Genomic DNA, 15,370 nt, shown 5'->3' with positions numbered 1-15,370 from the left:
CCACTTTCCATACTTACCCTCTATGAAGATATCATCATTACACTCTTACTCACTTAACTTTTCAAAATGGAATCTACTTTTAAGGGCAAAATGGGAAATGTATCAACTTTTACCCACTAACTTTACAAAATGGGCACTTATTAAGGGACAGCTTAAAATAAAATACTAGACATTAAAAAGGGAACGGAGGGAGTATCATTCCAGCTTTTCATGAGGCCACGTGACCTTTGTGGGAATATCCACAATATTAGCACTTGAGATTGAAGTTACAAAGTTCTTTTCATCCAAACGATATGATATTAGTACGGTATATTGCTAATTCTACAAGGATCAACCTTCTATCCATGAAAATCAAACCATAGACCTCATGCTCCAAAGGACCGCTACATGGCTATTGGCTCAAACCCCAAGGTCAAGCCACGAAGTTGACTAATACAATTGAAGCTAATTAGCTAATGGTATTTATTTTTTGAATTAAAGGTGATATATTGGTGAGAGAATGACCCGTCTCATAAAGCGAAAAATAAACATTTAAAAAATAAGAACCTTAGCGGAATGAGAAGCGATGTATAATGACGGGCTTTCCCGCAGAAGAAATAAACAGTGGATTGGGTAATCTATGTCAACCTTGTCCAGAGGTTTATTGGGTTTATTTACATCCCGGCCCAAACTTCCAGTCTGGCCCAACAAACTACCTCCACTTTGGGGGCCCATTGAACTTTGAGATCCAGAATTGGCCCAATAAAACAGGTCGACTTGCCATCACCATTCACTACAGAGTCAGGCCTCTGAAGTGGGAACAAATATTGGGCACTTTGGCAATTTCTCGGTCAAATTTAGGCTCCGTTCCGCTAAGGAAAATAAACCAGTACTTACTTTTCGAATTAAATGTGATGTATTGCAAGGAATGACATGTTTCATAATGCGAAAAATAAGTACTTAAAAAATAAGAATTTGAAACAAGCCTTAATGGGGCTAAACGAACCGAGTTTGTTACATAAGCAAACTATAACTAAATTCGTTTTGCTTGTGTGGTATGAAAAAATCAAGCTGCTTGTGATTGCCTCGATCAAATAAAGCTCTTGATTTCAACTTGTCTCATAAACAATTTAAATTTTTTATTATATTTTTAAAACTCGTTAAATTTGTAAATCAAGCATGACAATCTAGAGCTCCATTTTTAATTTGGCTCGTTAACAGCTCTAGTCAAACTAAAGCAAGTATGCAGAATTGCGGTAATCCCTGTGGTTTCTTGGCACAAGTTGTTTGGAAGTCTCTTTATAACGATATATATTTTAAAAAATGCAAATCTACCATTTCTGCCTCAAAACCTCAAACAGTAACTTTTTGTAAATATGTTTTAATTGATGATACCGAGTCAAATTAAAACAGTATGCTATTACGTACGCTTATATTGAAAGAAAGGGTGTCGATCAAAAAATATATTGAAAGAGAGTGACTGCCCGATTGTTTAATGAAAACGACTAAACAAGATTTCTTAAGATTTTGAAAACATCTTACGAGAAACGAGACTTCAATCTCGAATCGGAATTATGATGCATCCATGACGTGGCAAATGAAGATAGTTATAGCTTTAAATTGTGTAAATCACCAATATTATCGAATTAACTTCTTTTTTTTTTCCATTGGTAATCCACTTTAGTATCAAGTGAAATTAGTGATTGATGAGAATCACCACGGTGAGTTTGACATATTGGACCAGATGAATATAAAAAATAAAAAATAAAGACGCAGAATTTTAAAGTAAGGTTCCTTTTTTCTTTTTCTTTTTTTCCGTTCCAAATTACAAGTCATGCTGTATATAAGCTACTCCCTCCGTCCCAATTTGTTTGTCCAATTGTCGAAATACGTGTCTTTCAAAAATATACTTATATCTTACAATTTATAATGTTTTTTTATGATTTTGAAGATTTTGTATAATAAAATTAATTGAGATCTATCAAACAAGATCCATATTGCATATTAAAAACATTACGAATTGAAAATTATAGCCAATTTTTTAAGAGGTCAAACGCTCTCAAAAAGTCAAAAAGGGAACAAACAAACCGGGACGAAGGGAGTACCACCGATGGCAAAGGCGGGTGGGTTAAAGCTCCTCCTTCCATGTCTGTGATTTGAGTCCCACGCCAAGTAAGGATTTGTTCCTCGCCTTGAGGGACTATGACTAGTTTCGTCGCGTGGAGGGCCTTTCTCCATCTAGCATCTAGGTGGTGCTGTGGTAACGGTTTGCCCTCGCGGATAATAGTTATGGCTTGCGCGAACTGGATATTCCACAACGGATCGGGAACCCTATGGTCATGCCTAGGGAAGTTGCTACATTGGTCGCTCCTTTCCCCTTTTTTTTTTTTAAAATGCTGTATATAAGCTTCTTGTGCTCGAGGATTGGTGATGGGAGCAGAGAACATCCACGTCCAAACACCCGGCTTAGCGGCTGATGTAAGCGCTTTCGTCAATAACAACTTCTTAATGAACTATTTGAGGGACGACTTAAAAGACTATTATAACTTTAATGATGAAAGAGTTCCATAAATCTATCAGTGTTGAATTAAGAATGCCAAAACGCCACGAGTCCGGCCAAGTGCGTATGAGAAAACTAATATGTGCATGTTTATCATTAGTGATTAGTGATTAGTTGCAGGGTATTATATGGAGGCCGAGCATTCCAAGTCTTGGGGTCATTGAAGGGTCTGTTCGGTCGTTAACTTCTGACTCTAGAATGAATTGAGGTGCATGCAAGCCAAGCAGTGCATCCAATTATTAAAAATAAAAAATTAATGAATGCCCTCCGGTTATAAACTACCTAAATTGCACATGTTTGTGGTTTCAATAAGGAAAATGATGAATAAATTAAATACAGCTCTACAATGTAATCTATTAAATTTAGAGTGACGATATATAGTATACATAGTAGATTGGATGTTGCCGCTTTTATGAACACATTCGATACGGCGTTATGAGTATAGAAAAAACCGAGTTACACACACCTCGGCTACTCATTGTATTGCAATGGCGTCATGAGACATCTATGACGAAAGGTTCCAGGGACATGGACTGGATTGTTAAAGATTTAGATAAGCCATTGCTTTTTATTCAAACCAAGACAAGCCATTGTTGGTCAATGTAAATTTTGTCAAACAAAGTAGTTGAACGGAGTCATGGACTATCTGTTCATTAATTGAAATGGATTGCACGCGGTTTCGTTCGTAAAGTTCATGCACATGTTCATTTCATCCTTCTTGTCGAGCCGAACGGAAAAACTTAAATTTTGCGTAAAATATGCAAGAAATACACTATAGACGAAAAATATTTTGAAGAGATAAGCAAAAAAAATAAAATTTGCAACTAAGGTGATCTAACAGGTCCGTATGGTGGTCTGAAGACAACAAAAATAAGACAATTCTATTATATTTCCCAAGGCCGGTGGACTAGTTGACAAGACATGAGACTAATATATTTGCTAGTATCTCGTAAATTGTCAAACTTGAATTTCCTTGCCAACAATTTTGGCGTTACTTTCTTTTTGTATAGATATGTGAAACAATTTTTAAAAAAAATGTAGAAACTAGTCTAAGGTGTAGTTGAACCAAGACATCAACACAATACTGCGGGCCATTTTGGATTTACCTATATCTTTTGGTTTATAACATTTTATGTGGTTTTAAAAATTTCGTTTAATAGAATAATCAAAATCTAACGAATAAGATCCATATTATATATATTTTAAGATTCATATTAAAAGATATATATAATTTAAAATGGCACGCTATCCTAAAAATATAAGATATATTGGGAGTACTCTATTATTAGGAATGAATCAATACACATTAGTGTGTGATTGGAAGAAAATTCAACCAACTTTAGTCAATTTTATGTTCTCTTTATGCTCGACATTATTATTAGTATAAAATAATCCTACTTATAAAGCAATGACAGCGGCTTAACAGTGGTGGGTAATTGTTTATTTTTATATAGACATAGAATATACCAAACCCACATTTTTTAACCAGATTACGATTTCCTACCCTATGTCCAAACTATGGTGTTTTTATCATTAAAAAAAACAAAAACAAAAATAAAAACTGGCTTTTCGCCTACTTCGAAAGACAATAGAACGGACTCATGGAGTGGCTGACAAGCTTGCACACATGGGGTCGGGCAAGACGATAAAATGGTCTCTCATATCGTTCCGTCGGAAGATATCATCCTTTTACTCGATGAGATGAATGACTTTTGAGAGGCTTTAATTAAATGCCTCTATTTTTTCCAGTGTACCAAACAAATAAAAAAAAGAAGAAGAACCTGCAGGCTGTTGGCCTACTATATCCCGACATTTCTCACGATTAATTTGTTATTTATTCAGAATTATCAAACTCTATTAAAATCTATCCTTAATACAGATTTGATCGTGTTCTATTATGATCACGATCAAAATTAAACTATATCCATATTTACCGTCTATTTATACATTTATCGTGTCAACTTTGACTATATCCATATTTACCGTCTATTTATACATTTATCTTGTCAACTTTGACCATGAATCTATATATGGACATTCTGAAAAATGGTTACGAACAAATTTAATTCAAGATCAATTTTATCATGTACGAACAAATTTAATTCATGATAAATTTTATCACGTATGAAATTTTCGTATAAAAATGAGATCATGGTAAGAGAGAGAAGGCAATTAAAGAATGTAACAGAATTTCACTTGTTCAAATCTAATACCAAGAACTTAGATGTGGCTCTTAATTCATCACCGGTAGTATTCCTTGGCTTCCAAAGGAATGTCTGGAGTTCGAGTCAATGGAGAGACATCAAAATTTATTGGTTTTCAACCACTTAATTTTTGTCTAACCCTCATTGATTTATACAATTTTTGACAAAAAAAGAAAAGAAAAGAAAATCTAATACTAGGTTGATAAAAGTATAGTTGAATTTGAAGAGGATGGAATGATTAAATACTTATTCCAAATCTCACATTAATAAACTTTTGTACAAGAATCTCTATTAGATGTAACTGCAAATTAAAGTCATCCAAAAAAAAAAAAATTTGCTGGAACTCTGAAAAACAATCAATAAAACAACACTAAAAAAATAAATTGTCTTGACTTACATTTGTTTTTGATAAACGTTTTTTTTCTTTTGTTTATTCTAATTTAGCTCAACATTATTGTGTTTGGTACTCAGGGAAAAGAGTGAAAAAAAATTTAAAAATTTTCTTTCATTGTTTGATTTCTTTTAAAGAGGAGAGAAAGCTCAAAGATCAAGTTTTTTTTTGTTTTTTTTGAACAGTTTAAAGATCAAGGTTTTTTTTTTTAGCAGTTTAAAAATCAAGTTTAATTCTCTCTCCAATTCTTTGATACTAACTCTCTATTCTTCCCTCTCTGTTAGTATTTTCTTTTTGTTTTCTCTTCCCTCCCCCAATTCTGAACAAAGTCTTAAATTCCATAAAATAAATTCGTAATTATAACAAGTAAAAAGGGGTGTGGATTAAAAAAAAAGTAAAATTATGTACCATCTCATCTATATGTTTTGAACTCAAACACGCTTAACTTTTAAAAATGCCTAAAAGCACCCCACATGTGTATAACCGTTAACTAAACCCTTCTATCAAAGGATCGTTAACATGAAGGGGTTAGCATAATTTTTTTTTTCATAAATGAGGGGTTAGTGTGGTCGAGTTTTTAAGATGTAGAATTGTTATTTTTTCTCATTCTATTAACTGAGTTAATAATTTTTATTTTATATAAATGACGGGTCTGAACGAACGGTTTTAAACGTTAGGGGAGTGTTTAGTAAAAAGGGACACATCTCGGTCAAAAAGCGTGCGTCAAGTTAGCCGCCCCCTTTTAAACCCCCCGTCCTCCTCCTTCCCCATTTCGTCTCTCTTGCATACACCGCGTCTCAAACCCCACCCTCTCTCTCGCTCCTGAGTTTCTCTCTCTAGAGATTTCTCAGGCTGCTCCTCTCTACCCCCGCCCTCTATCTCCTAAGTTTCTCTCTCATCGTCTGGCCGCCCAATTTTGCAGCCCTCTCTCTCCGATTAGCTTCCAATTCTTTTCTCAGTTCTAGGTCAACACTTCAATTCAACCCTTCGGTCTCCACCTTACCGATTCATTCGCTTCCGATGGCGTATATTTCATCTTAGGCTTTTTCTTAGCCTCTTCACCGTTACTCTCCGTTACCACTCTGTACCACATCTTCCTCAAGCTAATACAATTTGCACTTATGGCGTTGCGCTTCACCGTCGCTTACTCCGGCCACGCGGCCCGGACCCTGGCCGCCTCCGCCAGGGCCGGCGGCTGCCGCACGTGGCCACGCCCGAAGCCGGGTGCCACGTGCACCACCCTGGCCGGAGGGTTTTTCCTTGGCAGTGATAGTAGTAATCACTCGCCCCTTGCGATCGGCTTGAATTCGTTGGTGAAATCAGGCCGACCACAAGCGATGGCATCCGCTTCGATCGTGCCCTTTTTGCAAGCATCGAAGTGGATGTCTTGTAACGATCCCGTACAGGGATCTGCTAGTCACGAGGTGGATAAAGGTGGGACAAAAGAAGAGAGAGATTGCTTGGAGGGTATGTCTAAGGGATTGAGTCAAAGGGAATTTGATGAGAGGAGCAATTGGGTGTCTAGGTTATTCGGTTTTCAGTCCGAGGAAGCCAAAGCCGTCTTCACGGCGTTGACTGTTGGTGTGCTTTTCCGGTCGAGTTTGGGGGAGACGAGATCGATCCCGTCCTCCTCTATGTACCCTACTCTGGACGTGGGTGACCGGATTTTGGCTGAGAAGGTATATAATCTCGTTTGACTTGGTTGATTTCGTTATTTGGAATGCAATTTGTGATTGTGAACTGTCTTTTTATGTTACATGATTGGAATATGAAGAAATTGATTTGGGGTTGTAGTGGGTGATGATGTATATGATGAATTATATCTATGGATTAGCTATCTAGAGAGTAATATTTGAACTTTGAGAAGCCAATTACATGGTTGTTTAGAAGGTTAATGATACGAATTTATAGGAATTAGCTTATTGCTCCGTTCGCAAATGGCAGTTGAAAGTATGAAGAAGGTTGTGCCAACTTGAGTTCACTAAAGTGATGATTCTTGTCTTTATAGCAATATACTTTTTGTTGGTTAAGATCATTATGTAGGTTACCAGAACCAATTTCCAAGGATTATAGAGGGAACTGTCATGTCTGTTTTTATAGAAATATGTTTATGTCATAGGTTCCAATTTATCTTAACAAGAACGGTTTTCTCGTGATCATCTTATACCCTTTATGGAGTTTCAAGCCTTTTCCGAAAACCTTCATGAAAGCAGTGTTGAATACCTGGACTATTGATTTCTATACTTTGTATCAACTTATCAATTTTCTCTTTCTTTCTCTGAGTGCCGAGTTGTGAGGATACAGATGTTTTAATGGTTTATACATTGTTTTCCTTGCAGTACAAATAGCAGTTGTACAACTTCTGCTCTCCATCAGTATTAACATTGATTTGAGATTCAGTGCCAGACGCAATATGTAGAACCTATATTTCTCCTTTCGTTAAACATCGACTCGTTCATATTAGTGGGTGTTACTATTTTATATTGGACATAAGTTGTAGTTTCGGGAGATCACCGTTGATGAGAAGATGTTTCATTTAATATTTTATAGTGGACATAAGTGCTGGTTTCTGGAGATTACCATTGATGAAAGAAGATGTTTCATTTGGTTTTTGTGTATAGTTCACCATTAAGGCTTCATATGTGAGTCTTTGTTTTGTTGAATATTGAGTTGATGTGATGTTTTGGTGTTTCAGGTTTCATATATCTTTAAGAAGCCTGAAGTTTCAGATATTGTGATATTTAAGGCACCTCCATTTCTTCAGGTATGTTAAGAATTTGAAAGGTGACAAATGACAATATCTCTACTGCTTAATAAGACACTAATGTTGTTGTGTTTTGGGTGCACCATACAGGAACTTGGCTTTGATGTGTTTATAAAAAGAATTGTTGCAAAGGAAGGGGATTATGTTGAAGTAAGTTCTCTACTACATGTGATGATGTGACTGAGGATTCCTTGTGCTTGGTTCCTAATTTCGTGCAATTCTATGTCTAACAGGTACGTGATGGTAAATTGATGGTGAATGGTACTGTGCGAGATGAGGATTTCATTCTAGAGCCACTTGCTTATGAAATGGACGAAGTAGTAAGTCCATCTTCTTGACATTTGATTCCCTTGATGCCATGTCCTTATTATTGCTATGGATAAAATGCCATATTGTGCTGAAAATGCTGTAAATGTTGATTTTTGCAGCTTGTTCCTGAAGGGTACGTGTTTGTGATGGGGGACAATCGTAACAACAGTTTGGACTCCCACAACTGGTAATTCCTGGCCACCCATATTAGTATTTGTGGACAAGTAGATTCTGAATGTTTGTAGCTTATGTTACATGGAATATTCTAAATGTATGTATGTACTCATTAGACATTCCATGCTTTGGTGAGGGTGTGAGATAGGTATCCGACACCCATAACCTATTTAGACACTTAGCTCCTCTATTTTCAAAAGGTCACATGAAGCTAATTCTGACCTTTCAAACACTTGCGAGTTTAGTATAAAATGTTATCAGACCATCCATTGTATATTGTTGGGACCTGATTATACAATGGATGGTCTGATAACATTTTATACTAAACTCACAAGTGTTTGAAAGGTTTCTCTCCCCAATATCCCAAGATTTTAACTTTTAGGAAGGTCAGGTCTGATGCTTAAACATGTGCCTGTGGCATATGCTAGTACTGTTGTACATGACTCCCATGTGACATACGTTTTACCTATACTCAGATGGTTTTATCATAAGAAACACTTAATTGAGATCAATTCATCATTTTTTTTTTCCTTCAAGAACTTCTAGTTGGTTGGGTATATCCTTTATGCACACCTATATGAGTAGAATTTTGGTTGACATGTTTCTACCTTGTTTTACAGGGGTCCTCTTCCAATCAAAGACATAATTGGTAGGTCGGTGCTCCGTTACTGGCCCCCCTCCAAAGTCTCCGACACTATTTAAGGAGCACCTGCAAAGAAGGATGCTTAGTGTCACGGAGCACCTGTGAAGAAGTCTGCAGCTGCAGTGTCGTACCATCATCTCCCTCTGCTTGCACAATTGCAGAGGCGGGTCTCGGATAACTGTTTTATCCGCTTCTATCATGTTGCCAATTATTTCCCACTCATTTGCTCTCGATGTTGTGATTGTTGCATAATTTTGTTGATGGTGATGGATCATCTCATCCATCGGTGTGCTCTTAATGTATCAATGGCGTAACAGTGGCTCTGTTTGCTTTTGTTTCTGTAATGGCTTTCTCGAACTCTTTTCTGCGAAAAAGAGTGGGGAAAATAGTGGAAGAAAAAGATATTACTGGGCAAGAATCTTTCATCTATATTGAATCCCAGCAGTTACTCTTGTTATTCTCTTATTCAGAAATGTTCAAATCTTGTTATTCTCTTATTCAAAATCATTTTAGCCATGTTGATATCTCTCCACGGATTGTTTGCTTATTGTTCAAGATCTTTTGCGGAAGAGAGCATTGCAATGGCCTCTTACTACTTACTTTATTTGTAGTAGTTTAGACTTTGTCAGACCTTGTTCGTTTATGAATTTTGGATTCTAATTATTATCATATTTCTTTCAAATTATTATTTTTTATTTTTTTCCCTATCTCTTTAATCATTACTCCTATTTTGTCAGTGTTTGTGAAGTTAACTGCGAACTAGTGCAAAAAGCGTGCAGTCTTGCCGTGAGGCTCGGACGAATATCTAGTCGCAATTTGGTTTGATTTGGCTATATGTGTGTTGGAAAATGATTTTGGCACTCTACTTTTTTATAATGGCATTTCAAAATTTGTCTTTTAGTATAAAAATCATGCATAGCAAGACACAAGAAAAGAAAAAATTTAGAATACTGTCATAAAAACTTAAAATGCCATCATAAAAAATTAAAGTGTCAAAAAAAATCATTTTCCATACATGTGACTGTTTTCTAAAAAAACTCGTGGAGAAATTTTTATCAAACCGATGTGTGGTTCTGATGCTCCAATGATATGACTAGATTTCCCCATTGGATTTCCATTGGAGGAAGAGAATATTCTCCAGTTGCCGAAAGAGGACGGGTCCTCTGTGCCGACACCCTTTCAATGATTCAACTGTTCACCCTTTGAAATTTGTTGAAAATATTACTCCATTCGTCCCTTTTTTTGTGTCCAGAATTTCATTTTTGGCTGTTCCTTAATAAGTGTCCATTTTGTAAAGTTAGGGGGGTAAAAGTTGGTGTATTGTCTATTTTGTCCCTAAAAGTAGATTTTATTTTGAAAAATTAGTGAGTAAAAGTGTAATGATGATGGGTAAGTAGGGAAAGTGGAGGAAAAAGTTGATGTGAAAAGTGTAATGATGATGTCTTTTTAATAAGTTGGAGTTACGAAGCAAGACACTTAAAAAAGAACGGAGGGAGTATTAAGGTAAAAGTTATGTTCATCGAATATTGATGCATGTGTTTTCAAAACAGTTAGCATTTTCTTTTGAACCAAATTGATTTTACCAATCACAACTTTTAGTTGCATGGTCGCACTGTAAATCGAAGTCTCCTAGTATAGTCATTTTGTACTAGCTTTAGCTATGGAAATTATGGCTCAAATGATTTTTTTATGTTATTGAGAGTCGAACATGGTGCTCCTTATGTGTTTGTGTATATACTAATATATTTAGGCCGACATAATTTATTATTTTCCTTAAACATAGGAGTAGTTAGTATTATTGATTTTCAATTTTTTATATCTATCTTTTTGTCAATTTTTTTTTGAAATCAATCATTCATTTCTATGCAAGAAATTGATAGATATTGTAATTTGAACCGAAATTGAAAAAAAATCATACTTTCATATAAGAGTATAAGACTGTTTTAAAAGATAATAAAAACTGTCTTTTTTCAAACTTTTGTAGTCCTTTATAAAAAGAATATTTTACTTTTTACGTTCCATTCGTCAATATGCATGATTATTCTGAAAAATCAGTGGTGAATCTCACAAAAACTTAATTTATTTTTACCAAAATAAACAGTGAACCCTAGAGTACGTTTTCACTATATTATTAGGCTCATGGACGAATCCATGAATATAGCATAGTGGAGGCACCTGTTAATCATAATAGAGAAAATTTATTTATTTTAGTCAACCACAGTAAAATTGTACAAAATTAAGGCATACATTACTAATTACAAAAGAATATAACACATACTTTAAGTTAAATTAGGTAAAAATGAATACAAAATCTCAGACAACATTTTAAAGTATATTTATATGAACATCGATAAGTTACAGAATGATCGAGCAATTTTGTTAATGACTTTATTTTAAAATATTTCTCCCAAACGATTAAAATAAAAAAATAGCTCAAAATAGACAAACAACTCATGAAGTAACAACTATAAATGTATCATATAATAAAATTCAAGTATAAAACTAACTCTATATGTGTATTTTCAAAATATATACAAGTGTGTATGTTTATACATCAACACACTTTTATAATTATGCTAATTTATAAAAAAAATATTTTGATTTCGAATAGGAACACAAGTTCGAGTGGAGGCATGTGCCCTCGTGTGACTTCATTTGGATCTGTCCCTGATTAGACTACAGAGATAATGGCAACAATCAAGTTATTTTTGTTAAATAGTACTCTAGTTGAGTATGTGAGGAAAATGACCTACCTAAAAATCCATAAAAATATGAATTCCATTTAATTAGCGAAAATGCTCCCTAAATTGCTTAAAATGAAAAAACGACTAGAAAAGAATATCCGAAACCAAACACTGCTTACCCCCAACGCAACGGGACAAATGCCACGGGGTCTCAACGGACACGTGTTTATTTCCACAGACTATTCAACGTCGTCGTTCCATCCTATCCTTAAACAGTACGTCAATTCCTTAACCAGTACGTCAATAACACACACACTCACTCTCTCTCTCTCTCTCTCTCTGCAATTCTTCTCTCTCCTCGAACTCCCCCAAGAAGAAAAATGGACCTGAAAGAATCGATCAGCAACCAAACCGACTTCTCCCTCGCCCTCGCGAACCGAGTCTCCCTCTCCGAGTCCAAGGACTCCAACCTGGTCTTCTCCCCCCTCTCGATCCACGTCGTTTTGGGCCTGATCGCGGCCGGATCCGCCGGCCCGACCCGAGCCCAGTTACTCTCTCTCCTCAACTCCAAGTCCACCGACGACCTCAACTCCCTCTCCTCACAGCTCGTCTCCCTCGTCCTCGCCGACGGCGGGCCCAGCGGCGGCCCCAAGCTGTCGTTCGCCAACGGGGTTTGGGTCGACCAGTCGCTCTCTCTCAAGGCTTCTTTCAAACAGGTGGTGGATACTGTTTATAAAGCGGTTTCGAGTCATGTCGATTTTCAGACCAAGGTTGGTTCTCTCTTGGATAAATTCTCTCTGTTCCTAATTGTTGGTCCACTGTTCATTCGTTTTGGATGTTCCCAAATGTTGGTCCCTCTTGAAAAGTTAAACTACCCAAAATTGGTTTCGAAAATTACCCTCGTAAGAGCATCCACTATAGCATAGGTTAGATTTTTACATGTTAAAGTGCTCTTATAGCTAAATTTAGAGTTCATTTCAATTAGTTAAGGTATAATTTAGAGTTCATTTCATGGTTTGGCCCCCTCCGATTTTGATTCCTGGCTCTGCCACTGGTCCTAGGGTTATGGATGTACTTTTAGTATGTTGCTCAGAACTAACAAACAAGAACTGTTCATTTTCTGGATGTCGCAAAATGGAACCAAAGTAACGAGAGTCTCTTCGCGTTTGCAAATGGCGACGATGCATCATTCTGTGATTGTAGTAGAGATACCTAATTGTGAGTGCTTTTGGATCTTTGATGTATGAGTTTGTGTGTTACATGTCTCCTTAAAAAGGTAGAATTCCGGGAACTTAGATTAGGAGATGGAGGGAGTATATGCTAGACCACTGGTTATTCATTTGGTTGGGATTATGTAATAATACTCAAATGGGCAAAATGGCACTTATAGTTTTGACTGTGAGATGAGCCATCTTGGATTCTAAGAGCTTTTATATGGTATTATACCCTTATAGAGTTCTACTTTGTTCAGGAAAGGTACTGAGATTGTGTGTAGTGACACTAGCTATAGCCTACAGAAACCTAACTAAGCACTGGCTCTTCAACTGTCATCACCGTTTGGCAGAAAATAGGATAGTCTACAACTTGATCACGTCTTTATACATTTCGTATTACAAAAGTTTAAACCGTATACATGCTTCTACTATACTAGAGCAATTTCAGTTGGTGAAATCCAATATTTTCTCTGGCTATTGTTTGAGCACATTAACCAGCATCGAAACAATACTGTTGAGTAAAGAACAATTTGGGTAGAAACATCACCCTGGGTGTTGGGGCAAGTTTTGTCAATGCATGTGCAATGGCCAGGGGAATATGTGAGCCACTAGTTAATAAATTGGCAGTGACTTCACAGATTTGGAACTTCTCTCTTTCCATTTTCAGTGTTGTCTGGGTGATGCCTAGTTCAGTAAGGTGCTTTTTGAATGCTGACATATAGGTTGTCTGACAAGGAGTAAGTGGAAAGCGTGGAATAGCATGTCTCTATGGATCTTGTGGTGCTTATGGAGGTAGAGAAATTGTAGATCTTTTGAGGGGATTGAATGCGCCAGTCATACTTTGGAAGGAGTGGTGCTCTTCTTCCTTTTCTCTTAGCTCAAAGCTGATTTTCCGTTTTCCCTGGATTCTTTGGTAGAAGTTTTGACGGATTTGTACATGCCTGTCAATGTAGAGGGGCTTGGTATAGTTGGTTTTGTCTTGTATACTCAGTGTGCAAGAAGGCAGTAAAATGGGCAGATAGTATAGTATAATAAACTGGAATGTGGGTTCCAAGCAAAAACCAGTGAAGCTGTGCCCTGCTCTTGGGATTTTATTTCCCATATCTTCCTTTGCTTTGTACCAATCGTCGCCCCTTCCACCGATGGGTATGTGTTTCAATAAATTGATTAGGTTACATGTTCGGTTTTTTTTTCTCCTTCTTGAACTGTTGTGATAAATTGGTAGTTCTCGATATGTTATGTTTCTATATCATCTGCACTTATCCGGTTATTGATACTGCTTGTAGATCATATATGTGCTTATGTTTTAGTTTTCTGTTGATCATGGTGAAGGCAGTTGAAGTGACCAATGAAGTGAATCAGTGGGCTGAAAAGGAGACCAATGGACTTATCAAAGAAGTTCTTCCTTCTGGTTCAGTCGATGCTTCAACCAGACTCATCTTTGCAAATGCACTCTATTTCAAAGGGGCATGGACTGCAAAATTCGACGCATCGAAAACCAAAGACCAAGAGTTTCACCTCTTGAATGGGAGTTCAGTTCAAGTACCCTTCATGACAAGCAAGAAGAAACAACTTGTTAGGGCATTTGACGGTTTCAAAGTCCTAGGGCTTCCTTACAAACAAGGTGAAGATAAACGCCGATTTTCTATGTACTTCTTTCTTCCAAATGCAAAAGACGGTCTTTCTGCTTTAATGGAGAAAGTAAGTTCTGAATCTGGGTTCTTAGACCGCCACTTGCCATACCAAGAAGTAGAAGTGGGTGAATTCCGGATCCCAAAATTTAAAATCTCTTTTGGCTTTGAAGCTTCTAAAGTTCTCAAGGGATTAGGGTTAGTTTTGCCTTTTTCCGGTGGTGAAGGGCTGACGGAGATGGTGGACTCCCCTGCTGTTGGTCGAAACCTATACGTTTCGAGCATTTTCCACAAATCTTTCATTGAAGTTAACGAAGAAGGCACAGAAGCGGCAGCCGCTTCCGCTGCTGTTGTGAAGCTGAGGGGTTTGGCTATCCCGGAGAAGATAGATTTTGTGGCCGACCACCCGTTCTTTTTCGTCATTAGAGAAGACATGACTGGTGTGGTGCTCTTCATCGGCCACGTGCTTAATCCCCTTGTGGGTTGATTGAACCTGATGCAGTGAGGTAAATAAACGTGTTTGTAGATGAAGCCTAACATGTATTGAGCTCTTAGTGAGTTCTAATTTCTGTATTGATGTTCGAATTTTACTACTGTAATACGGAAAATAGGCCTGGTATGCAGCTATGGGGTGTGGGCATTATGTGCTTTCATTTTCGTGTTTTGATATCCTTTGTTATCTGATTCAAAAAAAAAAAAAAAATCCTTTATCTTTCCCCTTGATTCTGGTTTGACTAGCTGACTGTGAATGGTATTGTAATATCTTTGATGTGTGGCATTTTCTTGTATAATAGTTGGGTGAGAACTTAGAATTTTA

General features: G+C 36.8%; 2 protein-coding genes across 3 annotated transcripts; both read left to right on the top strand.

Moving 5' to 3' along the window:
* The first annotated feature begins 5,885 nt into the window (after nucleotides 1-5,885).
* Nucleotides 5,886-9,528, top strand: LOC131332486 (probable thylakoidal processing peptidase 2, chloroplastic). The gene is made up of 6 exons (XM_058366760.1): nucleotides 5,886-6,813; nucleotides 7,830-7,898; nucleotides 7,989-8,048; nucleotides 8,132-8,218; nucleotides 8,327-8,394; nucleotides 9,002-9,528. The coding sequence occupies exons 1-6, from the start codon at nucleotides 6,256-6,258 to the stop codon at nucleotides 9,081-9,083; spliced, it is 924 nt and encodes a 307-aa protein (XP_058222743.1). The 5' UTR covers nucleotides 5,886-6,255; the 3' UTR covers nucleotides 9,084-9,528.
* A 2,444-nt stretch (nucleotides 9,529-11,972) lies between these two features.
* LOC131332482 (serpin-ZX-like) lies at nucleotides 11,973-15,276 on the top strand. Of its 2 annotated transcripts, none has more exons than XM_058366754.1 (2): nucleotides 11,973-12,478; nucleotides 14,255-15,276. In XM_058366754.1, the coding sequence occupies exons 1-2, from the start codon at nucleotides 12,089-12,091 to the stop codon at nucleotides 15,038-15,040; spliced, it is 1,176 nt and encodes a 391-aa protein (XP_058222737.1). In that variant the 5' UTR covers nucleotides 11,973-12,088; the 3' UTR covers nucleotides 15,041-15,276. The 2 variants fall into 2 exon arrangements, with proteins under 2 accessions (XP_058222737.1, XP_058222738.1); XM_058366755.1 differs by having other exon boundaries at nucleotides 11,991-12,482; nucleotides 14,259-15,276.
* Nucleotides 15,277-15,370: the final 94 nt, after the last annotated feature.

Source organism: Rhododendron vialii, chromosome 7a (genome assembly GCF_030253575.1).
Source record: "Rhododendron vialii isolate Sample 1 chromosome 7a, ASM3025357v1".
In the NCBI taxonomy this organism is placed as follows: Eukaryota; Viridiplantae; Streptophyta; class Magnoliopsida; order Ericales; family Ericaceae; genus Rhododendron; species Rhododendron vialii.
This window is presented reverse-complemented; position numbering and strand designations above follow the sequence as displayed.